Source organism: Polyodon spathula, chromosome 8 (assembly GCF_017654505.1).
Source record: "Polyodon spathula isolate WHYD16114869_AA chromosome 8, ASM1765450v1, whole genome shotgun sequence".
Classification (NCBI taxonomy): Eukaryota; Metazoa; Chordata; class Actinopteri; order Acipenseriformes; family Polyodontidae; genus Polyodon; species Polyodon spathula.
In genome coordinates, this window is record NC_054541.1 from 27,667,883 (window position 1) to 27,695,111 (window position 27,229).

A 27,229-nucleotide genomic window follows, 5' to 3' on the forward strand; every position below is an offset into this window, starting at 1 on the left:
CCTCTCTGATACTAATGCTAATCTATTGTGATAGTACTTATGTCAAAATCACAGAACCATGAGCTCTTGTTTAATTGAGTTTTGTTTAATTGGGTTCTCAAGCATATGTTAAAACATACACACTTAAATTTGACTCTGTGAGGTTTTGAGTTAGAAAAGCAGCCTTGTGGAGGGTTGGCATACGTTTTAACTTTTGAAAATGTTAAACTTTTAGGAATGCAGAAGAAAATGATTGGCATAGTGGTGTATTGTCAAGGAAAGAAAAACATTATGTTAAAAAAAATCCCCCAGGAACCATTGATACATACACAATCGTTTCACTGTTGACATTAACTACTAAACTCCAAGCACAGCAAAAACAAATGTAAAACGAAATTGTATTTTCTTTTGTCCCTGTGTATACTAGCAAGTTAAGTAATATGTTTTGAACAGATCGTTTTTTTTTCCTTTGGCCACTACAATTTTAAACTATATACTTTATATAGCTTCAGTACATTATTAACTGCTTCCCATATAAGTGTCCTGTTGATCTTTTCATTACTATATTGAGAGAGTATCGGGGGCCTGCAGTAACTGCGGACGAATATTGAAAAGATGCTGCTCTATGATCTTGTAACTTAAGACATATTTCAACAGTTATGAAACCGTATAAGAAATGATTAGATCTTAATCTAAATAAGTGTGTTTTAAATTGATTTTTTTTTTAAATGTACTATAAACCAAATATTTTCTTTCCTTTTTGTACAATATCTACTATTGTTTCCCTTTGTAACTGAAAGGTGATGTGAAAGGTAATGTATAGCTTAAATGTATTTTAAAATCCTTGCTGTAATTTCCTGCTTTGCAAATTGGGAACTAATGTCAGTCAGTAAATCAGGACAAAATTATCGACACAACTACCAACATAACTGCTGCTTAAAACTTATGACACCACAGTATAGCACAGTGGAAGGTTCTGGGGTTAACACAAAGCCAGCATGGAATATACAGCAGATGATTGGAAACGTCTTCATCACAAAAAAAAAAAAAAAAAAAAAAAAAATGAAACTAAAAACAGACATCTGTTCCAGTAAATGCATTTCACTGACATAACCTCTCAACCCAGGAAGAACATTACAATGTGAAGGTCAAATATAACAAAACCACAACGTATTTGATGCTTCCTTTGAATGGGTGGACAATGTAACACTTTATTTGGTTGCGTTCACTCAACAGTTTGTCAGTTTTATTGTAATATTTTATATAAAAAATAAATAAATAAAATCACAAGTGCACACAAGTTGCTGAGGCAGATTTCATGCCCTGACAAGTTGCATTCCTATTAGTCAATATTTATTTGATGGGATTGTTGTCTGTGACTGGCTAGACAGATGCAGTAAAGCAGTATAATAAACACAAAGTTCCAGACTGCGCTTTGGCAACATTGTTATTATACTACTACACACTCACGCAGGTTCACAGCGGTTAACAAACACGCTGCAGGCAGAAATCTTGGATTACAATCAGGATGCTCTCTCACTCTAGAACGTCATCATATCTTGTGCAAAATATCGCAGCTGACAGGGACGCGCCAATCAGGCACTTGCTCGTCAGTGACGTTGGGTTAAACATATTTCGAGTATTTATAGAGCCTATTTAAGGATGCGTGCAGCGCCTGAGCTGTTTAGATAAACTGGAGTATTGTACAGGAAGAGGTGTTGTATTATATGTTAAATGAACATAACGTTGTAAGGTTTGAATTAATTCTTAATAAAGCTTGGTACCCCGGGTAGGGCACATAACTAATTTGAAACACCTATTCAAGCGGCAACAAAGGCAGTATGGTAGTGGGTTAGCCCCCACTATTAGTTATTCGTTTTTTTTGTTTTTTTTTTTTTATTTCTTACTGACACAGCCCTGTCGTTTGAATAGTTCAACAACTAAATCTATCTAATTTGTTGGTCTATTTTTAGTTCGCATTCCTCAATTAGGCAGGTAGTCGCTAGTGTCGCCCGCTACTCCTTTGTGCTACAGCAAACCATTGAAGTACTCGTTCTCTATGAGGCTTAAGCATAGCCTCATTGGTTTATTTATTTTGTAAACCCATCCAGGTCCTAAATCACGCTAATATGGATTTCTGAAACATATTTCTGAAAATACACTTACAAGGAAGGGGGAGAGGGGGAGGCAAACAAACTGGATTTCCCCAGATTTCCCCTACGTTGCTTTCTGGGTAAGTGTTTCAAATTAGCTTTCCGACATGCAGTATCCGCCCAGTTTTGTACTTTGAGTGCTATACATCAGGCGTGCAGTGATCAGGCCGAGCAAGGATAAAAAAAAAAAAAAAAAGTTTCATTGATAACCGAATTGCTGCATTATAATATACAACAAACCCGGTCTATAATGTGATTTAGAAGGGCAGTCGTATTCTAAGGATGTCGATATATTTACTGAAAGAATTGTTGTAGCAGCTAAAACCGGCTTGTTTTGACAGTTTGGACGTGGAACCCCTCAGCAAAAGGTAAAACAAAATACAATAAAAAAAAAAAAAGTAATTTAATTTTTATGCACAGACATTGCGATTGCAAGAATTATGTTTACTTTATTAGCCTATTTATATTGCATTGAAATAGGTGTTGTAATATATACGTTTTTATGTACTACGATCGAGTTAAAAAAAAAAAAAAAGCAAAAAATTACACAACGCCCATGGAGTTTGTTTCTCGGTGGCTCTGCTGTGCTGATCTGTGCGGCGTGTATGTGAGATTGTGCTATCAGGTCTTTAAAAATATAGCTGGCATTTAAAATGCTGGACGCTTTGAATGAAGTGGCTGGTTTTCCTATCAGAGTGTGTATTCTTATTATTTTACCGTGAACCTGTAATGGGATAAGAGTAGAAGGATCCTAAATTGGCCTACAATCCATGTGGACCCTTACTTTACTTGTATGTTTGGCATAGACCATTATTTTGCAGAGTAGGCAGTGACAGTCGTTAAACTGTTGGGGCAAATGTATTTATATAAACTAAGCGCATTACAACTATGTTTAATTTCATTACAGGCTACCATTCTGAAAATAGGAGAGGATATATCCCCCCCCCCCAGAATAAAAAAAAACTAGCCTAGCTTTATAAAAAGGTTGAGTGGAGGAATCGGTAATTTATCAAAAGTTTGTTACAGCCACTTGCCATGATGTTTCAATTTTTGTGACTTTTTTGTGTCATGTTTGATACATTGTCGACACTAGATTAATTATGTTAAATATCCTTGATTGTATTGGAGGAGCATACCGGTGGCTAAACTGGGTTTTACGGGCTACAGTCTAGACTACGTTTTGCATCACCATTTAGAATTAACGAAATTTGCTTCATAAAGTCCAACGAAATCGGCAGAATATTACACTGATGTAATTGCATACGGCTTTGTAGTTTTCCATATACAGTATTTAACGAAAAACTGACATCTGACGCTTTGAAATCGAACATGAAATACTGTACATTTATTGCTTCCGGTACACTCTTGCGATATCATTTTGTAGTTTATTTGATTACATGATGTTACATAAACTATCAATTATGTTTATAGTATATTTTTTTGGGGGGGGGGGGGGGGGGGGCGGCGCGGCGGCACCGCAATCCTAAAATCCTAGGTGATGCAAAAGTTTTGGACAGCTGTAGATTTGCTAGTAATTTTTTTTCTTGGAAAAGATTTTATTTAGAAGTGTCTAACTATTTATATGTTTTCTAAGACTGAATTTATGTCAGTTTTAAAATTGTTTGGATAACCAGTAACACAGTGGTTTTGGTGGGCAAAATTCTATTTTCAGTGATCAACACTAGCTGAAAATATATATTTTTTGTTAATTCAATGTCATGTTTTAATTGTTAAGATTAAATGTAAATGTAGTAGTAATAATAATAATAATAGAAAAAAAATAAGTAGGAAAAGATGATTCTGTAAAATAGAACACTTCCATAACGCCAATTGGGTGTAGGCTGGGAACATTTGCAGACAGGACGCTACAGATTGAAAGTCTGTACTCTATAATGATAGAGTAATGTAGGTATGCAACTTTTATATATTGCAGGTTTGTCAGGGACCAGATCCTTACAACTTCTCCAACCCCTGTGCACACAAACATGATTTTAGAACCTTGATCGCACTAAGCTGTTCTTCATGTAAATCAGAGGCAACCTTCAGTCTAACAATTTTTTTTTTTTTTTCATTAAGAATGCTTTGGCTAACCTGTATAGTTTGAATTGTTAGTCATGGTCTTTCAGGTATGTGCAGCGATCTGCTGTGTTTTAGCAGTCAGGTGCTAAGATTCTCTAGACTTCATGCAAACAGTGAGGCCCAGTCTACTGACTTTACGGTATTGCGTTGGTAGTGATGGGAATGAAGACCCACTCCTATCGTTTATTATGTATGGCATTTCAAATAGAATACCTTTTGTTTCAGATTTGAGGAGTGGGGAGAATGGAATGAATATTTGGAATGCAAAACAAAAAAGTAATTTTTACAGAAGTTTGCCCTATTGAAGCACCACAATATTAAACTGATTAAAATTTTACATGTCGATTTTTTTAAATTACGTATCTAAATGCAGTATTAACCTATTTTATAGCTGTGTAATCAGGGAAAATTTAGCTGTTTTATGCTTTAACCAGTTCCACAGTATAAAGGGACAATTTGTAACCAGTTGGCATTGTATTTACTATCCTAATGTATACTGTATGTGTAATTGTTACAGTACCATTATTTTTGTAGTTAGATAATTAACTAGTGTTTATACCATTTTATTTGTGTGTTCGAATAGCCGAATGAAATTAGGTTAGACATTATTTAAACACTATAGTGTAACCAAATAATAACTCTCCACTGGAGATGCATATCCAATACATGTGTGTCTCGCAGTTCTTCTACTGTGTTTAGAAAGCAGCTTATCCACTACTGATGTGACATGGCTAGGACATTCTATGTGTCAGAGTCCGGGTATATAAGGAGGTGTCTGTGTGCCTACATGTGTCAGTTACATTGGTTAAACTAGTTTTGATTTCCTGTGTGCCTTTTATAGTTTATCCTTCTAGCAGTCAGCTTATTTCTAGATGTGTTTAATTTTTAGGAGGACAAGTTGTTTTTTCTTTTTTCAAATGATGTACATCTAGTCTGTGCTGTATTATATCCTTTTGTGCTTGTAAATTCCTAGAATATCACTGACTAAATGAAAAACTAAAATGTTCATGTCCTGTGTGTAGCTGAGCCACATTTGCTTGTGCAGAGTGTGTGTACAACTGTTAAAACATAAATACAAAATAAATAAAATACTGGTTCCAGAGGTGTTCTAGCTATTTACAAATATGTATTGGGGGGGGGTTGCGTGTAATTAAATGCAAAACATATGTAACAGTAATCTTTGATAAGTATGTTGGAATAATATTGATTCATAATACCTATGACTGAGTATTGTACTGTACAATAAAGAAATCCTCTTCAGGGGTTTACTGAAATTTTCCCTTCAAACTTTTTTTTTTTTTCCATCTGAGCCAAGTGAACTATTTATTTCCTGGTGTGGTGCAGTGGGATATGCATTGTTTACTGTAATACAGTAAGTACTATCAAGTTACTCTCTTACACTTCATTTATCGTCACGAACCATATGTCATCAAGGTAGCTTAAAGGTGATTGATATTGGCAGCTCACATGATCTACTGCATTTTACTGATACAATAAAACCAACAACAAAAGGTTCATTTTACTAAAACAGTATATAGGAAAGACTGATTTACGAGGAGGACCTGTAATAACAGAATGCTTCTATTGATATGCAGACCTTTTGGGAGCAGCTCACATAGGAACTCTGGAATTTAGATGTTCCTGTGTTTTTAGAAGTGCATTGATGTCTCTGTGCAGTTTGAGTAAAATGTAAAAAAAAAAAAAAAAAAAAAAAAAAAAAAATTAAAAAGTCGACCTTTATTTCTGACCTTGAGAAAGGTCTTTGAGTCGTTACTATACAGACAGATAATGGCTGTACTGCCTTTTTACTCTGCTGTGGAATTTGGCAAGAATATTTCACAGGTAAAAATTTAAAACTGGTATGAGAAAAGTGTAAACATCAAAATACCCTGAATAACCCTTTATTTACTGTTACATACCTTTTATTTGCCCTGTTTTTATATGTTCATGGTCTGAAAATATTGAATCACTTGGCATGTGTTGGGCTAGTTATGGGCGATATTGTTTGATATACTACCAAGTCAGTTAAGTAAATATAAAGTAATGATATTGTACAGCATTGATTTATTTTCTTTCTTTCTAGTTTTTAAAAGAGTTAAATGGATGTTTGTTTTGTGGGGTTTCAAATGAAATCCCTTTTGCTTAAGGCAATTTTTAAGGCTACATTAATGTAGAGTCCTCTTTCAAATTAGTAGTCTGTGCAAGATGCATGCCTAAGTGGGGTTGGGTGAGATGGGTATTGCTGGACAGTAAAACTGCTCAGTCTGGTTTGTGAGGGGAAAGTTGGTAGATTTTTTTATTTTATTTTGACAACTGATAGCTTACTTTTGAGAATTACACAAATGGGCTTTCCACAGTTGAACAGTTTCAGGTGTACCTACACCAAACCAGTTGGTTGGAGGTGTAGTTTAGATGTTTCTATTTGACAGATTGTTGGCTGAGCACAAGAAAATACATCATGAATATGCATGTGTTTGTGGCATTAAAATTGTGCTGAAAAAATGTACCTACCATTCGGCATACTGTATAGTAAGCAGTTGATCTCTAAACTTACAAATTGGTTTTTGTTTGTATTTGTCAAACATTTTTCCACAAAGACATTTAGGGTCACATCAAAAAAAATAAAAAAGTAAATTAAAATACTGATGGGTTTAAATATTTTGGCTGACAGGGGGGGGGGGTGGGGGCCGGGGGGGGTGGGGTGGAGTGGCAGAGTCTCAAAATTTAAAAAATATTGCACAGGGAAATGTTCTAGGAAATATTCCCCAAGATATTAGATCTCAACTTAAACTGTGCCATTTTTAAGGATAAAGTGCACCGTATCTAACTAGAAGGACTCCTTTTACAATTCTCATTGGTTTTCCAGACTTACAGTGGACAAAACATGGCTTCATGAAACATTAACATGCTTGTCTGTTTGAGGCTTAATGTCCACCTTGGGGGCTCATTCTTTAGTAACCAATTAACCTGTGACACTGACATTGTATATATAGTCATTGTTGTTGCTAGATAACCTGGAGCAACTATAGAGAAGGTGGTAAATACAGTTGTTCCAGAGTACTCACAAGTACAATATGGCATTTGTATTTGTGTCATTGCACTTTTTTTCTACGTCCATGGTCAACAATTAGTAATATGTTGACGCAGAATAGCATTATATGTGTGTGTAATGGGCATCAAGAAGATATCTTGAATACAAGTATGTGTTTTAAATAACTGTTCCTCAAAAGTAACCGTGTATCATACACGGGAAAAGATGATAAAACCTCACTAGTAGACCTACTGTTGTGTTAAGAACTACTACTGTAGCTTTTTTAAAAAAAAAAAAAAAAAAAGTTTTTTTTTTTTTTTTAAAATGGCTTGGAGATACTGTGATTGTATAAATAAAACATTTTTTTTTTTTGTTTTTTTGTTGACCCTCACTATACACCACCCTCGCCTATTGCCTGTTTTTGCCATGACCCTTACCTGGCGGTATAAAGAGAGTTGGCTGTACATACAAAAGCATAGCAGCATTCTTTTTCCTCCAGTGATTACATCTTAATGGAAACAAATGCTCAACACAGCAGTCAAAAGGTGTAAGGTCATGTTTTTACACTATAGGAATTAGCTTTTTTCAGGCTTCTCTTGGTATTGGAGCTTTATATGTATCATGTGATTTGTTGGTTTAAAACAGAAAGCATATTCTTAAGTCTTACAGTTGGCCTATTTCGATATGCTGTTTAGAAATACAATTTTAGGTACTTTTGTGGAGATACTGCATTGGGTTTTCCATATTTAAATCACGCTCCCAGACTTGGGCTGTATAGGCTTCCTGTTGGAATATTTAGGAAATGCCAGTTATGCTCAGAGGTAGATATTTTGAGAAATAGGCTTGGTATATAAAAAGGAATACCATTCATACTGTGTGCTGTTTCAATTTGGAAATCGCATAGGGAAGCGTTTAAGTAAACGGAACCTTGTTATCGTATTCCAGAGGTGAAATTAAAACAACTTTCCCATGTTAACACAAAAATGTTGAACTAAGCTGGGATTCACAGAGTTGACTTGATTTGTCAAGACCAGTGGAACAAGGTCATTTGCAAACAAAATACAATTTTAAAAGTCTATTAAACCTGGGATTTTAGGCCCCCATTATATATATTGTATTGAAAGTATGCCAACAATGTGAAGAATTCATGTGAACTTAGGGGCGGAACGCGAGAAGGACAGTAATACCCATCCTCCACTTCCAGACCTTTGTCATGATTACTGTACATTCTGTATCCTGCATGATGAGAATTAGTTAGGTAAACTTTTAACGGTGATCAACGAAATGAACCCCCAGCATTATGGATGTGTATTTTGTCCCTTAGTGGAGGATTGGCTCATTCTAGACAGCAGACTGATGAATAATTGGAGAGGCCTCCCACTTTTCAAGGGTGTAGGAAAAAAGAGCCACTCCTGTGTTCCTGTTCATAAAGGTAGCACTGTGAGGTAGATGTGGCTTTTTGAAAGTTAGCATGCAGAGCTGCTTTTCCTTAATTATGTGATGAGACATTTCCTTTTGTGCTTCTTTTTAAGTGATTTGATAATAATCAGGAAATACTTTTTTATATTTCAACTGTCAATTTCGTGGAACCAGTTAGTCCACTGTAGTGTAAAAGACAAATCTAAAACTCTGTTTAACCAAGAAACTTGGAGCCATTGTGAATGAGTTGCCTTTTGTATAAAAAGGTGCAATATACAGCAGCCTACAATACTACATTTTTAGCTTATTGGGTTCAGGCAGCTTTCAGACAAATGACTTGCTTCTTGAACAAACTAGTTTAGAAGATGCTACCAAATGTATTTGAAGATATTTTACAGTAATGCACACTAGAAATTGTGTTGGTCAACTTGCAGTTATTTTGGGTTCTGAGGCTTTGAGTACATTTTTGTAATCCAATATCTAAATATTCAATACTTTACAAGCCTCAACTACTTATTTTAGATGAAATTAACCAATTACACATATATACAGAATGCAAATGGAGGGAAATACATAAAAATAAAGAAATAACAAAGGTATGCACAAAGTTGGAGCTTCTAGTGTCTGTTCAGGTAGAAACTCACTCTATCTTTATCATGTGATGTATCAGATTTTTAATTGGATCGTTGTTGTACCTATTCCATTCCAGAATTGTGTTCATTGCAATTACATGCCTGTCATATAAACTTTAATGAGCTCATGCTGCCAAACCCATGTTTCTGGTTTACTGCTGTGTCAGTCAAAGCAAGTGATTAACAGATGTATTTCTGACCTTCTCACCTCCTGCATTCTCTCTTATTAAATATGCACACATATGAAACCTGACCAGCATCAGATTGAGTCTGACTGATTTGCTCATTGACAGCCTTTAACATAGCGACATTGCATATATGGGTCGTCGCTGAATAATAGCGAATCAGACACAGAGCGGTGGGTGTTGACATGCTGCACAGGCGTGCAGACTTATTAACAACGGCCCGACTCTAGGGTACCAACAATGGCAGTCCTAGTGCCAGATTTAATTAAAAAAAAAAAACCAAAACAAACCTAAAAATGTTTTCACCACAAATGGTGCGCTTCAGTCTAACTGTTAGGTCTTTGACATCAGTCTACTTTTTGGCAAGCCCAACTTTTGTAACGAGGGTCCAGTTTAATACACAGAAGTTAAATCGTCACAAAGTCTGCTGTTGATGACTTACATAATGTAATAAAACTTAAAATTTTGTTGAATGTCCTTAAACAGTTAGTCCACATAAATGTCACTGTTTAGAAACACAGGCTTTGGGCCCACGGCTTTGAAACTTTCAATTTCTTTGACATTATTTCATGATTGAAAGTTGTTCAAACAAACATCATATGGGTTATGCTGCTAGAACTGAAAAGCAAAGTTGGTTAAAAAAGAGGCAAATTATGAAGGGCAGTTGGATAAAAAAAGGCGGTACAGTATGCTGTATGCTTTTCGGCATGTGAGTTTGTAGATTTATGTGGCGATAGATGCTTAAGAAGCACTTGGGGATTTATAGTTTTAAAATGGGACTGTATTGATAAAATAATCTTGCCAGTAAAATCTGGTTTACTGCATTTCAAGGGTTGCAGGAAAAGAATTGGCCCATGTCATCCTATGCTTTAGTTTAAACAGCCACCTGTACATGACCTCACAGTACTGCTCCAGACACTAAGCTGTCTGCCACAGTTTAGAACAGCTGTTTTGAAACATACAACACAATCCAGATGGAACATTAACTTATTTCTAGCTACACAAAATGTAGAATCAAGAATTCTTGCATTTTTACATGATGAATATCTTGCTGCCTGTAAAAATGGGTATTTGAACCACAGCTGTAAACTCACTGCTAGTTCTCTAACGGTAAACCACAGGATGTTTGTTGTAGAGCAGAGAATTGAAGCATGATATAACCAAAAAAAAAAACTAGGTTGGTTGGTGGTGGTCAAAAGCAGAGGATGTCTAGTAACCTCCCAGATGTGGATTAGTAGTCGGTAAATTCAGAATGAAATGCGATATTGTGACATTCTAACATAACACTGGCATGATTGATTTGTACAGGAGTAAAGGCACAGGACGCATGAGTTTGAAATTTTACAGATGACCCCGATGTCCTGTAACAAAATCAGAGGATCTGGAAAATAAATGGATGGTTCGCACGGGACAAAATTTCACCGATTGTCTGCAAACGTTCCGAAGCCACCGGTTTCTGTGGTCACTTTGTCCTGTGCGAATCAGGCTTTTGTTTCTTTTGGATGTGGATATTTTCTAGCTTGAGTTTAACCCCCACCATGTCCTGATGCTGCTTTCTAATGCAATACTGTTAGACCAGTAAACGTCCAGTGAAACCTGCTATAAACATGATCAGACTGCTATGCAATAGAAGTCCTTATTTCCCATCCCTCAATCTCTGTGTGAACATCCTATATAAATATACAGGGTTTCTATGAAGTCAGTTGGTACTGTGCTGTCTCTGTGGAAGAGTCAATTCATAGCCAAGTTGAAGCATTGACTGCCAATGCACTGACATTTGTAAATGCTGCATTCTGCGATATTTTCTTTTGTTACCCAATGTCTGGTGCACCCACCAGTCCTATTTGAATGTCCTCTGGGTTCTTCCTTAGCAGTAAAGTGACTTAATTATAAACACCCTGTCTTTGTATGTCAAAAAAAAGCAAACCTTTTACTGTCGTGATGTAAGTGTCATTCACGTGTAGCTTTGAAATACTGCATTCACACACCCTGAGCCGTAGTAGATGAGATGCAGTACTTTAACCAGACTTCAAAATGCTGTACCTTTGAAATGCATTGACCTTAAACAGTGTACAGTAAAATATGCTTTTTTAGTTTGAGGTACAAGTCCAGCACTGATTTGTTGTTTTAACCCCATACTTTACTGTTTTGGTAAGGACATCCATTCAGACGGGGTGGGGGGAGTGGAATTATGCGTGATCGTGACACCTTTGTGGTCTCTGATCTGGAAAGCATTAAAGATGTGTAATAATTACCTAGGTTTATTGCTTATCAGTGTTGTAAAACTGTGGAGTCCAAGCGAAGCTGATTGGATTGAAGTTGCTGTTCCCTGTCCTGCATTTCTTTTTTTTTTTCTTTTCTTTTTTTATATAAAGTTTTTGTCTTGTTTTCTGTATCTTGCAGGTGAAAATGACAGAATATAAGCTTGTGGTGGTTGGAGCTGGAGGCGTTGGGAAGAGTGCCCTGACAATACAGCTTATTCAGAATCATTTTGTGGATGAATATGACCCTACAATAGAGGTACATGTCTTCACTATATCAAAGCTATACTGGCAGGATAAATGACCAGTCAACCCTTTGTTTTTTAAACATCAATGGCTTAGTGAAACATGTTGACCAAAGACTGTTTTAAAACAATGTTCGTAACATGACAAATCAGTTTACATACTCTGTATTATATTGCCATGTTTACAATAATTATATTTTTTTTGTTATTCTTTTCACTTTTAATGTTCTGGCCTTTTTACTGTGCTTTTTTTTTTTTTTTTTTTGGGGGGGGGGTTCCGCAACCACTGTAAGGTTTTCCCAATAATACAAAGAGTAACATGGTTGAATTTATCAAAATACTCAGATTTAAATCTGTCAATTAAGCCACCACTTCTTTCAGTTTTTGGGCAAAGCTGAGCAACACGGCCGAAATAAAAGTTTTGTTTTTATTCTTTAAGTCCCTTCGGATAATAACAGTGGTATGAATTACCTTTTATAGGGGTACTAATTATTTAAAATCAGTAAATGCTGACTGGCACACTTTTTTTTTTTTTTTTTTTTTTTTTTTAATATATACTGACTGAAATAGGGCTTTGTTTAGCTAAAGCCTGCGTTGGATCATTGCAATGCTTTCATCTCCCTCATAGGACTCGTACAGAAAACAAGTAGTAATCGATGGGGAGACGTGTCTGTTGGACATTCTCGACACCGCAGGTCAAGAGGAGTACAGTGCAATGAGAGACCAGTATATGAGAACAGGGGAGGGCTTTCTCTGTGTCTTTGCCATTAATAATACTAAATCATTTGAAGATATACACCACTATAGGTAAGTATAAAGAATGTACAGTATGGCAGATTCATGAACATTCCTGCCACTGGGTTAATGCTGCCACACGGTGACCAAACCTGAAATCTTCAGCAGTCAAAAGTCGTGGTATTGACTTGAAAGCTGCAGTGTCGCACGTTCATGTTCAATTTTACACTAAATACTGTTCACTGGAAAATCAGTAGCCGTACTTTCCGATTCTGGGGAATAGCAAATTCAGTTTTTCAAAAAATTACCAATTCAGTTTTCACACTTTGTATCAACTTATTAATAATGAAACACGGCATTTAAATACAAATGTTCATAGTTAAAATAAGTAAGTTTTAATAAATATTACCACAATTTCTTTTTTTTTTTTTTTTTTGTTAAATCTAAGATTTTCAACCAGATTCTTGTTGCTGTAAAAGTAGGTAAAGCACCTGAAGACACAAACATGTTCATAATGTTTATCAACATCACTTGGCTCATTGCTGGCACTACATAAACAAGAAAACTTGAATTATATTACAACCGTTCAGAAAACAAATGTCCAGACTGTTGTGAATCATATTTACAGTCTTCCACTAACACTGTAGTTCAGTCTGAAGGTGTTTTGAAAAACCTGTTTATCTTATTGCTGGCATTACAATAACAATGACAAATATGAAAGTTTAGTAAAAGTCCACCAATGTCATGTGAGAGTAAGCCAGTTTACAGTATGCCACAAATTAAGTTCATCATTTTACTGGCATTAACTAGGATAAAATATGAAACACTTTGAGGGGAGAAAAAAAGGCGTACTGTTTACTGACTCGTTGCTCTACACATATCAGTGCTGTGTATCACCCGATTGCGATTTAAATAGCATCCTTTTTAATGTAAATGCATAATTAATCCTCCCAATGTTTCTCTGCTAATTCTGCCTTCTTGTTTGCTAAGTTCAATGAGGCGTGTCTCCAGACAGAATGTCTTTATGAAACAAACGTGTAGTGTAGTGACTACACCCTTTACATAGTAAAGTGATCAATTTCCTTTAAGGAAACTAGAAAAATAGCTTTTGAGTTTGTTTCTCCATCATCTGATAATATAGTTTAAGAAATGGTCATGGTTTAACATTACTAGTTATAGCTTTATTAAAACAATGATGAAACATGCAATTAATTTAGCTTGCTTCGGGAAAGCCCCGTCTTGAGCGCAGTACCTTGGATTTACGTTTCTCAGCATAGAAGAATGCAGTGCTTTGCCAGTTTGTAGTTGGCAGCACGATCTTTCAATGGTTATTGACTCGGTAAAACTTACAGAATAGGATCCCACCATCCCGATATAGACAGTCAGAAAATTTTTTAGCTCTGTCTTGTACTGAAACATTGCATTTTTTCACTCTTTGTTGATGCAGCCCGCATGTTGAGTTTTAGCAGAGAAGCATGAGTGAATTCACATGATGAATTAACAACTTGGCTGGGTTTAGAGCAAAAAACGAACTACAATAAAAAAATAAAAAAAAAAACAGAAAACAACAAGAATGCAAAGTTCCATTCTCAAAATGACTAATTCCTTTTCCCAATGCCTAATTCCGCGTTCGCAGAAAATCAGTAGCCCAAAGAGATCTTTGTTTTCAGTCTACATAGAACGCAAGATCTGTAGTGCTGATATTTTAAACAGTGCTGAGGAATCGTCCGTATTGCATCAGCTGCCTTTTTTTTTTTTTTTAAGATAATCCCAAGAAAACACTGGTCAGATCAGTCCAGGGTTATTCCCTCGTGCTGTACAATGTTCCAATAAAGTCCAGCTGTGGCTTATACTGGAGGGGTTGAGATTGATCATGCTGTCCCAGTACCAGTCACATTATTTATTATTATTATTATTATTATTATTATTATTATTATTATTATTAGGCTTCCAAGGCTGGGAAGCCTATTGTTGTTAGTTTTTTTTTTATTATATATATTTTTTTTTCTTCCAAAACTTTAAGCTGCTGCTGCTTCAAAGCTGTGTGACTGATCAGGTTCTGACTCTAAGATGCTGAAAACATTTTGCTGCTGCTGAGTTCTTGCAGCTGGCGCCATGACGCATTTTTCGACAAAACCTTTTGAAATCTTCTTGGGAACCGGTGAAGCGATTGATCTGAAACTTGGCATATATCATCAGCATCCAAACCCGCATCAAGTTTGCGAAGCAGAAGTTGCTGTGATAAATTTTAATGTCAAAATGGCTGCCACAAATCTTATCGAAATGTGCCCCTAACAACAAACTGCTGCTATTTGAACACCGTTTAACCAACAAGCTCCAAACTTGGTAGTTATTGTCCCAGTAACAATGGAATATAAATATGTCAAAATGGTTATGTTTTATAAAACAAGATGGCCACCAGGTGTACGTTTACGTCTGAAATTTAAAACTGCCTCAGTTGACAAACGATTTACTTGACTCGAAACTTCATAAGCATTATTTTTGATACTCTAGCAAAACAAATGACTTTTAAGAAACTTGTGTTAAACCGAAATGGCCGTATGATGCATTTCTTCTTGAAACTTCACTTCTATGTAACCGTTGAAGTGATTGATCTGACATTTGGCATATATTGTCACCATCCAAACCTGCTTGTAAAGCAGAAGTTGCTGTGATACAATTCATTAGTAAAATGGCTGCCACAGATTTCACCGTAACGCGCCCTTAACAGCAGACTGCTTTTATTTGAAAACCGTCTGACCAACAGACTCCAGACTTGGTAGGCATTGTTCCGGTGACAGCGGACTACAAATATGTCAGAATGGTTATGTTTCGTCAAACAATATGGCTGCCACGCCTACATTTTCTTCTTATAGTTAACTGCTTCAGTTTAAAATTGGTTCACTTGATTAACTCCAAACTTGAAAACCATCGTGCCTGTGTCGATTAAAATTAACATTTTCAAAAATGGTATTTGTGTGTTAAGCAATATGGCCGCTTAATGCATTTTTGAAAAAAAACAAAACATTCAAAATCATCTTCTGTGGAACTGTTGAACATGCTTAGATGGGTACTGGGGCTTGGGAGCCGTAAAACTGCCTGGCAGTTCTAGTTGTTGTTGTTGTTATTAGTTCATTTTTTATTTTGGACACGTATAAAAGCTTGCACTGCATACCAGTGCCTGCGTGTGTTTTCCACATTGTAGTTTAAAAGCCATGACTGCTACTTATTTTGAGCAACTGTAGGCAGAACATTCCGGAAAGGAAGGCCTTTTTGTTTTGATGTCAATTGTAAGGGTGAGAAGAAAAACAATATTTGAATATCATCAAGCATGTACGCAAGTAGCTATGTATACCCTGTGCAAGCCAATGGAGCTGAACTTAATGGCCAATTTCAGTTTGTAGTGTCATTTGTATCATAATAGCATTTAAGGACAGTATTAAAATCCTTAACCAGTGCAGGCCTGAAACTTGACACACTCATCAACAATGCAATTCTAGGGCCTTTGGTCTGAGGAACAAAAAAGGTTAGTTTTTCTTTAAACTAAATGATTTTTTTTTTTTTCTCAATGTCATGGCCTGAACAGTAGGCAGATTTGAAAGCTGTTTCATTCCTTTAAGGTGGTGTGTGTTTTCTGTTTAGCCATTTTCTTATAATGTCATTGACTAATAGTCACAATCCATTCTAATAATGGACTCAAATGGCAAATGCTGTCTTGTCTGTGCACACAGGTACAAAAAGAAAAAAAAAAATCTGTATAAAAGGGTATGTATTTCACACTTATTTTGGTCATATACTCTATTGTTTACTCAATTATTAGCATGGAATTTTCTAGCATACCCGCTGAGGTTGACATGTTGTCACATCTTAAAATGTGCACGTACAGGCATACACCACAATGACCAAATACACAGGAAAGGCAGATAAAGAAAGATACAGATATGGAACAAGTGCGTTACTTTTCTGACTTTACATTTTCAGGAGACCATATAATGATGTAACAATAATCTGCACATCCCGGTGTCAGCTTTAGAATTGATTAGAGCCTCATACTTAATCCAGTGGGTTTTTTTTGTTTGTTTTTTTTCTCCTCCACAGGGAGCAGATAAAACGAGTGAAAGACTCTGAAGATGTCCCTATGGTCTTGGTAGGAAACAAATGTGATCTTCCATCCCGAACGGTGGATACAAAGCAAGCTCAGGACTTAGCTAGAAGTTATGGAATTCCTTTCATAGAGACATCAGCAAAGACAAGACAGGTAGGGGAATGCACAATTCACTGTCCTCGCAATGATAATAAATGTTACTACACTGTAAACCCTGATTTTGAGTAAACTCATTGTCTTAATATAATGAAGTTTAGCTACTGGTTTAGTTTTTTTGTTACGACAACTTTCTCTGAGGCTGAATAAACTCATAACATGTATACTCATGTAAGTCAATCCATTTAAGTTAGATTTACTTTTTAATAGTCAAGTTAGCTTGAACATTTTTATTTCATTTAAACAATAGTTAGCTGAGATAACAGAATGTGCAAGCAGCAAGCTATTGTATTAGCTGCCAGTGCAGCACTTGTGCTTATGGCAGCATTTACCAGTGCTGGAACCAGGCAAATGCAGAGATGTAGACAGAGGGAGAAGGGAAGGAAGTCACATCCTCAGGCTGACCACTGAACGAGGGTGGCCACACCCAACACAAGGAGAACGCATGTAAGAGAGCATGTGGGGGCACACGAGATAAGCAAACGCAACACACTTGTGCAACCGCACATACACAAAATACAATAAACAACAAACAATTCCAAAAATGAATTGTACAAGTCCCTCAAGGGCTGATGGGAATCTAGTCCCGATTCTACTTTCTACCATTTACGTTTGAACAGCTAAAGTAAATCTGAATGTAAAACTAACTTACAGTGGATAAGTATTATGAATAAAATTAGAATTAAGTTAATGTTCATGTAGAATGACATTGGGGTTTACAGTGTAGGTGTCTGTTTGAATAAATATGTGTTATAACCTAAAGTAATGGTGCGATTTGAATGATTTATAACCTGGAATTGATCTCGCCATGTGTTTGACAGTGAACAGGGTGTTTACTGGTAACGTCAGGCTGCAATGACATTCATTTCATCTGAAAAAAGGTTTCGTAATACCCATATCAGTATTACACTCTTAAGGTTATGTTCTTTTATAATGATTATTTGTGTAAATGTGTAGTCTCCATCTTCACCCTAACTCTTTCACAGAGAAAGTGTTTCAGGTCTAGATGTTAGCTAAAGATGCCATTGGTGTGCCAGTTCCAGCAGACTCGTCAAAACCAAAGTCTAAAATTCTCTGGAAACGATCTGATAGAAATTTTGTAACACTGTAGTGGGTTGGTGGGGGGGTGGAGAGAGAATCTTTTTAATCCCTTGGACATGAGATCTATTGAAAAGAAACTTGGGAATGGCAAAAGTGGATATTCTTTTTATTTTTATAAATATTTATATTATATTTTTAAATTACATATAATATATAACTAACATACATGTATACATCTAAACCCATAACCTTAGTGATAATTATTACATAATAGAAATAGTATGATAAACACATGTCACAACATTCTTTAAAAGCTGCTGTAGTAAGCTGACAGTAATGTATCACGTATGTATTTTTGTAATTCATTTATAAATGGACCCTATATTTCCTTTCTGTCGGGTAGAGCCTCTCCAGGTTTAATACACATATAGATAGTCTGTGATTTGAAATGAATGCCTTGGGTTATTTTGTGTGTTTTAAACTTGATGATTAAAAATCCATTCATTCCTCCCCCTCTGGTTCTGTGCAAAATGATGTCTTGTTTTTAATCAAGGGCTGGAAGTAAGAGTGCTGTACATTAGTGAACTCTGTAGCAGGGTCATTCCTTATCTTTTCAAATTTGATTTAGTGCAACATAAAGCTAATGAGGAGAGTGATTCTTGATTAGCAGTTTTGCTTATGAATAAATAAATAAATCCAGGGCTGGCAATGGAACGTGAATTAATTAATGTGATTTTGGTTGAGCATGGTTTCAGCTGTCTGTATATTGGATGGATACGGACAGTTGGAGTCTTGTCACATATTCTAAATCACTGTGCTGCCTAACAATTTAAAGTATCGGATGGTAGCCATCTTGTTTTTACAGTTACAGATGTTCAGCTGTAACTATGAAACTGAGTGAACAATTACCTGCAAATCAATCCCAAAGTAGACATGCCGATATGGATGAAGAACAATTAAATGAATCGGAAGATGGCAAACAAAAATACAAAAAAAAAAATAATAATAATCGCTGTCTTTTATACAGTCACCCCGACTTTGTCACTTAAAATAATGTACTTTTAGCAGTTTGTAAACGCTACAGAAAAAGACACTTCTGCACATTATCTACCCCTCAGTCACATAGCTTGAAAAATTACTGAAATCCGAGACGTCGTTGTATTTGTTTTTATTCTTCCCATCTGTTCTGCTCAAACAGTGTGTCTGCACTATTGGTGACAGGGAAAAAAAAAACTCTGTGCTGTATCAAATCCGCCCCCTGGTATATCTTTTCAATTGCAATGTCCACAATTTTAAAAATACTGCCGGCCTGCCGGGCCTTATTGCATGCACACACGTGTGTGTGTGTGTGTGTGTCTATATATATATATATATATATATATATATATATATATATATAAATATATATATATATATATATATAGGGGTGCTGTAACTGTCAGTAGCAGTATATATTGCATTTCTCAATCAATATGGTACAAAGATCATCACAATTCTAATTAAGAAAACTGGAATTTCATTTGACCATCTGATTTTTGTTTTTTTAACAAGTTAATTTAGGCTGTTAAAACCTAATAGGACGTGCCAGCTATACAGTTTAGTCTTTGCACTGATGTTTTTCAGTATACTATAATACGGTCTGCTTTAAACTCGAGTTTAGACTGGCATGCCATGCACAGCACATTAGTGCTATTCGATTAGGGAAGCTGAGTAGCCAGATTCATACAGCTCACGTTTCTGCTCTGTGTTGCTAGTTATTTCCAGCCCTGTTTCAGTATTATTGGGCATGGTCTGTGGTGGCGGCAGTTTCTGTCTCTCTCTTTCTCTCTCTGCATTGCTAAAATCACAACTCCTGATTTATGGTGCTTGGGACACTGACACTCTGATTTATATTGTAGTTGGGTTCAAATAAAAAGCACACCCACAAATCTGTTAATTATTTGCAGCACTGAAAAATAGTTACAGTCCCAGGATTGAAAATACCTGGATTAATAATCATAATTTGTTCTGATGGTGAAAGAGGTTGTATTTAATCATTTTATAGTAACCACAAAAATGATGGCTAAAATTGTACTTTAAATTAATAATGAAGACGGCTACTAAACAGCCTCCCCTAATGGATCAAAATACATTGCAAGTAGTCTTTCAAATTGTATTTCCATTTTCTGCATTAAAAAAAAAAAAAAAACACCTCTTAAACACAGATTTCTAACAAGGCTGGGAGACAGCTGTGTTCATGCTGGGAGTAGGGACCTCAATGCATTGTCAATCTGTAGTGCCCCCTTGATTTGTGAAATATTTTGGGAGTTGTGTTTTGCACTGCAGAGAGTGGAGGATGCCTTTTATACTCTGGTACGGGAGATCCAACAGTACCGGTTGAAAAAGCTCAGCAAAGAAGAAAAGACCCCTCGCTGTGTGAAGCTTAAAAAATGTGTTGTAATGTGAAGGGGTAAGTTTCTCAAGATGGGATTTGATAGGGGTTGAGAAGCTAAACCAGACCCCCCCCAGCATGACCATTATTGTTTGTGGGATTTAGACAGACCAGTTTGCTTTCTTATTGGGGTTGGGTCTGCAACCCTGGTCCTGGAGAGCTACTGTGGCTGCTAGTTTTTCTTTCAACCACTCCTGAATTTATTGCTAATCATCTGAAGAAATTAAGACCCAGATAGTGGTTTAATTGGTTCAGTTAAATTGGGGTATGGTGAGAACAAATATCAAGTCTAGAATGGCCTGAGCTGGAGGACTGTTCTTCAGAAGCAGAGCTTTCAAGCTATTCCTTGTTTTTATTCACACCAGGATACACAGTCATTCCTTCACGCACAGTCTAGTTAAATAGCTTGTGTGTTAGTTGATGTACTAGGCTGCTTCAGAACTGACCTGGGTTGGGAATCGCTGTGTGTGCTAGAGAATAGCTGCAGAACATCCCAGTCTTTAAACCATGAGATTTCCTTCCTGCAGCACTGCTTTATTTATTTATTTATCTATTTATTTATTTATTTACATTCCTGTGAAAATGTCTGTGCTAAAGTTGTTTTGGCTGCCCTTTGTGATATTTAACATTGTGGCTAAAAGTTTTCATGACTTAGAATTTTAAGATTGAAACATTTTAATAAATAAATAGAAAACATGAACATTTTGTTTTATTTAACATGTGAGAGGAAACTACAAAATTTATATTGCGAAAGTAGCAATGGTAGTACAGTATTTCATGTTTCGAAATTCACATTTAATTAGTCAGTTTTTCGTTTGTATGGTAAACTACAAAGCAGTATGTCATTTGATCTGTTAATGCAACATTATTCAGCAGGTTTCATTTGACTTGAAGCAAAATTAGTTAATTATATAGGGTGATGTAAAACTGTTGCCCATAGCTGTACAGCTGAAGGTCTGTTGCTAAAGCTGTGAAGCAGGACATTGTAACTATTTTATATTTATTTTTGTACAAATGTTTCAAATGAAATAAATGTCATTGGTAATGTACCTGTCTACATAAACACAATAACCTAAACTATTTACAATAAAAAAAATCTCCACTAGATTTATAATCTCAACATCTGAATAATCACATAAGTGTGGAGATCTATCACACTTGCACTTGAAGTAAACACCTAATTTTTTGTGTGTGTATGATATCTAAAATATATATATATATATATATATATATATATATATATATATATATATATATATATATAATTTTTTCCCCTTTCTTCATTATCTCTAGGGTGTGGATGATGCCTTTTACACATTAGTCCGAGAAATTCGAAAGCACAAAGAGAAGATGAGCAAAGATGGCAAAAAGAAGAAAAAGAAGTCAAAGACAAAGTGTATAATCATGTGAATAGATGTTTCCCTTTTAAACAAGAAAAATAAACCTTTACATGTTCTGAAATGAAAGTAATACTTGTTTTGTACATTACACTAAATTATTAGACTTGGTTTTGTTAGCACATCTATTTAATTTTGCTTTGAATCCTTAGCTGCTGGTGGTTTGCTTGTTTTTTCCTTTTTTTATTTTTTTTTAAAGAAAACAAAATAGGCTTTACTTACTAAGTGCTAGTGTTCCTTTGGTGTTGGCCCTTCAGCTAGCTGATCAGTCTCTGTTGGGCTTTTGGTGCATGTACTTTTGTTAAGCCTTTTCATTTTCCTTAAATGTATATTTTATTGGTGTATCAATAGCAGTAATCACTTTTTAGTTTATTTTATTTTTTAAAAATGAGCTTTCTGTATTTTTGTATACTGTGCTGCTTGTTGAAGTTGCCACAATAAGGGTCTGTTTTGATCAAGTCTTACTTTACAGGACATACAGTTGTTATAGATTTTGGTATACCTTTAGACTAAACTGAAACTTAAAACAAACTGCTTTTAAAAAAAAAAAAAAAAAAAAAAAAAAAAAATCCTGATATTTCAACTTTAAGCTCAAATACCGATAAACTACACATAGTTCATCAAATGTGCAGTACTATTGGTGGATATTCTAACATGTTTTTGGGTGGGACTGGAGGTAATGCAAGTAAAATGAGAGAAGATAATTGTAGGCCATTTTACTGACAATGTTTACTAAAAGGCTGCACAATACTGTTAGGGTACTATATACTAAACTGAATCTGAAATAGATGTGTTGTGGGCAAACCCAAAACACTTTATAGTTAGATGGAGGTATCCTATTATCGGAGTGCTAAAGTGTATAAAATTTGTGAAGATAATTGTGTAGTGCTTATAGCCCCAAATAAAGATAGCGTGACGGTCAAGTATGCCATTTTTCATGGTTACACTGATATTGTGGAAAAGACTGTTCCTTACATCCTTGTGCATGGCATTATCTCCTATAGTTTTCAAGTTTTGGTGATTTTTTTAAATTTTGTTTTTGATTATTTTTTATTTTTATTTTTTTTTGTTCTAAGCCCTGTGAATAATCTTTAATGTTCCTTAACTGATTGCCACATTTATAAGATGCACCCATTTTATCATTATAGCTACTATCAATTGATAGATTGGGCTGTTCTGTAGGTGGTCCAAACAATGCCTTTCATTTTACTTTGTTTCTTTGGATTAAGGTTACCTACCCCTTTGGGTACTGTATTGCACCATTTGGTGTTTAAAGGGCACAGGTGAAAAATAGATTGAAATACACAGATTTCAAATGTAGTTACTTAAGTGGGGTGGAATTGGAAGCTGTGAGAAACACTTACTGTACAAAGCCAAAAAGCCTTGTGCACATTCAGAGTCACAAACCTATTACATGGATGCAAAACTGTCCAGAAACCAGGCTTTTATAAGGCTACACCATACAAATTAAGGGTCTGGCGCTGCATCTGTATAAATGAAATATGAACGGTCAGAATTCACAATATCTTGTATTTTTTTGTAATGGCTATACATGAGTTCTGAAACTTTCTCTTCTTAGAGTGCCGACTTCTTCCTAGATTTGTTTCTTAAATGTAGCGTGTTTACCTGGAGTGTTTTAACAACCTTTGTATAGTTGTAATACTGAAAGGTGCATATTTTGTACATTGTGCTTCTTTTTTGGTTTGTTTATATGAATGATGTTTAATCTGGTTTCAGTCATTTTCTTTGTGTTGACCTGGTATGTTGGTCATAACAGATCAAATGAAATGAATTACCAATGTTTAATAAGTACTTTGTAATGGTTTTTATAGGAGTAAGTGTTGTGTGGTGATCTCAAATTAGTCACTATTTTTGTCATGAATTTACCCTCCTATTAGTGTATAATAAAATAAAACAGCAATGGAGATTATTGTACCTTTTAATTGTGGTTTGGTCATATGAAGATGTGACAAAAAAGTGATGCATGCCATACCACTGTTAAGGCCACCGTGGTTGAACAGAATAGTGTTTATTCAGTGTGACCGTGTACCAAATTTAATCCACTTGAGTAACCCACTTTGGGTATTAAATTAGTTTGACCAACTTACTCATTACCACTGCTAATCCTGATTGCATTTTACCAAAAATGGTTTAGATCTTTGAGATCAAAAGTTAAATTATATAGTGTCGATTGCAGCATACTAAACCAGGCCCTTGTGGTTATTATTATTATTATTATTATTATTATTATTATTATTTTTTTTTTTAATTCACATTGTGGATTAAGGTGATAGTCTGCTTCCTATGATTTGTCCCCCCTTTTTTTTTGTTTAATATGAGCTATGCACATGGAAACTTTGTTTCTCCCGCCTGTGTAACATCATCCCAGAATAATGTAGATTTTTAATAAATGGAAGTGTTTCAAACTTCAAATGCAGCCCTTCTGAAAATTACCATGGTCATTTTTGCATAGTTGCATTACACTTGCAAATGCTTCTCCACTAGTAATTTTGTGTTTTCTACTAAGTTTACTGTTCTACTTTCCATACGTTGTGCTTTACAATGCTTTCACATATTACACTGCTATATTATATTGATTTTTTTAAAATCTATAACTTATTTGTCATCCTTGTGTTTATCTTGATAGTGTGAGGGATGTTTATTTAAAAAATATTAAAATTGTTTCAGCTTTGTACCTTTTATAATATAGTTAATCTATAACAATAAACTGTGTTGAGTCTAGATATTAAGAATGCAACCAATGGTGAATTCTCTAAAATGTATCTTTTGATTTCTTACTATATTTTTTTGATTCCCCATGCAAATTATGCATATTAATTAATATTATGCAGTTTGGATGTTTTTTTTTTTTTGGCATATTATAATACCACACAGATGTACTACACATATAAAGTACACACACCACACAGCCTCTATCAAGCAGGCTGTATAAATAATTGCATATATGTAGAGCACAATGTAGGGGTGTGTAGATACCCCTGCACATGGGCACTGTTTTACAGCATACACATTGTGTAGATCATTGGATTCTACTTACAGGTACCTTTTATATAACAGATAAAATTAGGTCGATGTTAAAAAGTGAATAATGGGGGGGGGGGGGGGGGGGGGAGATAATGTAAAGAATCTATAAAAAAAGGGAAATAATGTGTTTTAATTATACTACACTGTGCAGAAAATGTGTTTTCAAATTGTCTAAAATTGTGGTTTATACGCTGTATATACCAGACTTTGGATTAGTTTCCATGATCAATGTAACTTGGTCCGCTTGATCAGATCAACAAAACAAATTAACTAGATCTTCTGAGTAGTGCGCTGCAGTTGGTACTACTGTCATTTTGTTCAATTCACAAGGTCCTGAAGTTAGTCTGCCTGAAGTGGACTAAACTATTGGTATGTGGCAGTTGACCACAATATATTTAAACCAGGGTTTCCCAATCCTGGTCCTGGGAACCCACTGTGTCTTCTGGTTTTCATTCCAACTGAGCTTTTAATTACTTAATTAAACACTTAATTTAACTATTCATTAGCTTAATTAGAACTTTTTAAATTGTTCTCAGCTCCTAAAAAGTTGCAAATTTTAAGTTACTTATAAAATTGTGTGGTTAACTTGAAATCTCCAAGAACTGTTAAATAGGTCTAATTAAGCAAATGAATAGTTAATTAAGGGTTCAAGTAAGTAATTGAGAACTCAGTTGGAATAAAAAGCAGAGGGTCCAGAGGAGCAGGGTTGGGAAACCCTGGTTTAAACTGTTCTGGAAGGTGTGCAACCATTCCTCTGATTACTGCCTAAGATGTTGTTGACTCTGCAGTGAAGTGTGTTTGACACCATGGTGTCATCGCTTTTGAAGTGGTGCCTTATGAAACTAAGAAAGGGACTAGGGATTATAAAATAGGGAAATTGCCTATTCATGGAATTTCTTCACTTTCACATATGTAGTGCTTTTCAATTTTTTAGTAAATACACAACGTGTCAATAATTCATTTCTGAATTTGTTATGTTGTTAATTCCCCAATTTTATAATCCTAGTCCTCCTAAATTATTTAGTCTTAAAAATGGAAGCACCAGCCAACCAGGTTCCTGCTAGGTATCAAATGTTAAAATGATTCCTGGACACAGTATAAAATAAAATATTAATCAAGCATAGAAATACATACAAAATACAAATAATGAGAGCTGGAACATCATTCAGTTGTTCCTACAAGGTCTGACTCACTGGCCCAATAAATGCCCTTACCTACAGTATGTGTTGTCAATGTTTATTCATATCCCTTGATCACACTTTCTGATAAACCCTTGGGGTATTCTCTTCCTATACTATTAAGTTCAGTTAAATTTGCTGCCTTCTAATTAGAACAGGGAGATGCAGTTTCTATATATCACTGAAAAAATGTCGGTTGAAAACTAACTGCTACATATCACAGCTGTTTCTATGTTTTGGGTATGTACAAACAGCACTAACACAATCAATACTAACCACCTGTGGAGGATGCGTATTTGCAACATAATCATTAAGGAGCCCATAACGTGTACAGTACATGTCAGCACGTGTCATGATTTACATTTCTAGACAACAGCTTTTTATGTAATAGTCATGTAAGCACAGATTATTGAGAGAAATGTTGGGGGTCAATTCATAAATACTTACATAAGAGCAAAGTCAGTGTGCACTGTTAGCCTGATTGAAAAACAAGTAATGGACAGAAAATTGTTTTGATGACTTTGGCTATGTATTTGCCGTTCACACCAGGTCTCCCTTCTGGAAAACAATGATTTTTAAAATCAAATCGTGCTTCCTTAATAAATAGGTTACTATTTAACATTTCCACTAAAATTAAACAATAATGATTCAGACCAGTAATCTATCAAATAAAAATGTGGACTCTGAAATCTGAAGTGTAAACAGTACAGGTGGGCCCAGGTAAAAAAAAAAAAAAAAAAAAAGTTTGAGAAAGGGTTATGGGATATAGAGAGAGCTCGGGGAAATTCTTCTAGTGATAGTCAATGGAGCTGTGTCAAATTTTGATGATTTTTGCAGATTTTCACTACGTTAAAAATAGCATCAGACTTGGCTTCAAGATTTCTTGTAAAAAATGGTAACATCAGCAAATTATGACACTACGTATTTATTATGAAAATTTGTATTTTGAGCAGTCCAGTAATATAGCACATGTAAAGAAATGCAGAAAAAACAGCAGATATTCAAGTGATATATGATATATATATATATATATATATATATATATATATATATTAATTTGTAACATATGTTAACAGGTTTTCAAAAATAAAATAATTACACAACACATGATTAGAAATGCTTTGTCCCAAAAGCTATATTGTTATGTGTATTGTTAA

General features: G+C 35.2%; 1 protein-coding gene across 3 annotated transcripts; it reads left to right on the forward strand.

The window, feature by feature from the left end:
• The first annotated feature begins 1,833 nt into the window (after nt 1–1,833).
• Nucleotides 1,834–24,282, forward strand: LOC121319713 (GTPase KRas). Of its 3 annotated transcripts, XM_041257419.1 has the most exons (6): nt 2,243–2,500; nt 11,882–11,998; nt 12,613–12,791; nt 16,818–16,977; nt 20,347–20,470; nt 21,746–21,815. In XM_041257419.1, exons 2-5 carry the CDS (start codon nt 11,888–11,890, stop codon nt 20,464–20,466), a joined length of 570 nt encoding a protein of 189 aa, XP_041113353.1. In that variant the 5' UTR covers nt 2,243–2,500; nt 11,882–11,887; the 3' UTR covers nt 20,467–20,470; nt 21,746–21,815. The 3 variants fall into 3 exon arrangements, with proteins under 3 accessions (XP_041113351.1, XP_041113353.1, XP_041113350.1); XM_041257417.1 differs by lacking the exons at nt 2,243–2,500; nt 20,347–20,470 and adding an exon at nt 1,834–2,212 and having other exon boundaries at nt 21,746–24,282; XM_041257416.1 differs by lacking the exon at nt 20,347–20,470 and having other exon boundaries at nt 2,251–2,500; nt 21,746–24,282.
• Nucleotides 24,283–27,229: the final 2,947 nt, after the last annotated feature.

What these genes read in the sequence shown, in the direction of transcription:
- LOC121319713 (XM_041257419.1), top strand. Translation starts at nt 11,888, where the DNA reads ATGACAGAATATAAGCTTGTGGTGGTTGGAGCTGGAGGCGTTGGGAAG. An exon ending in AATATGACCCTACAATAGAG is followed by an intron (nt 11,999 to 12,612) that starts GTACATGTCTTC and finishes TCTCCCTCATAG; the next exon opens with GACTCGTACAGAAAACAAGT. An exon ending in GAAGATATACACCACTATAG is followed by an intron (nt 12,792 to 16,817) that starts GTAAGTATAAAG and finishes TCTCCTCCACAG; the next exon opens with GGAGCAGATAAAACGAGTGA.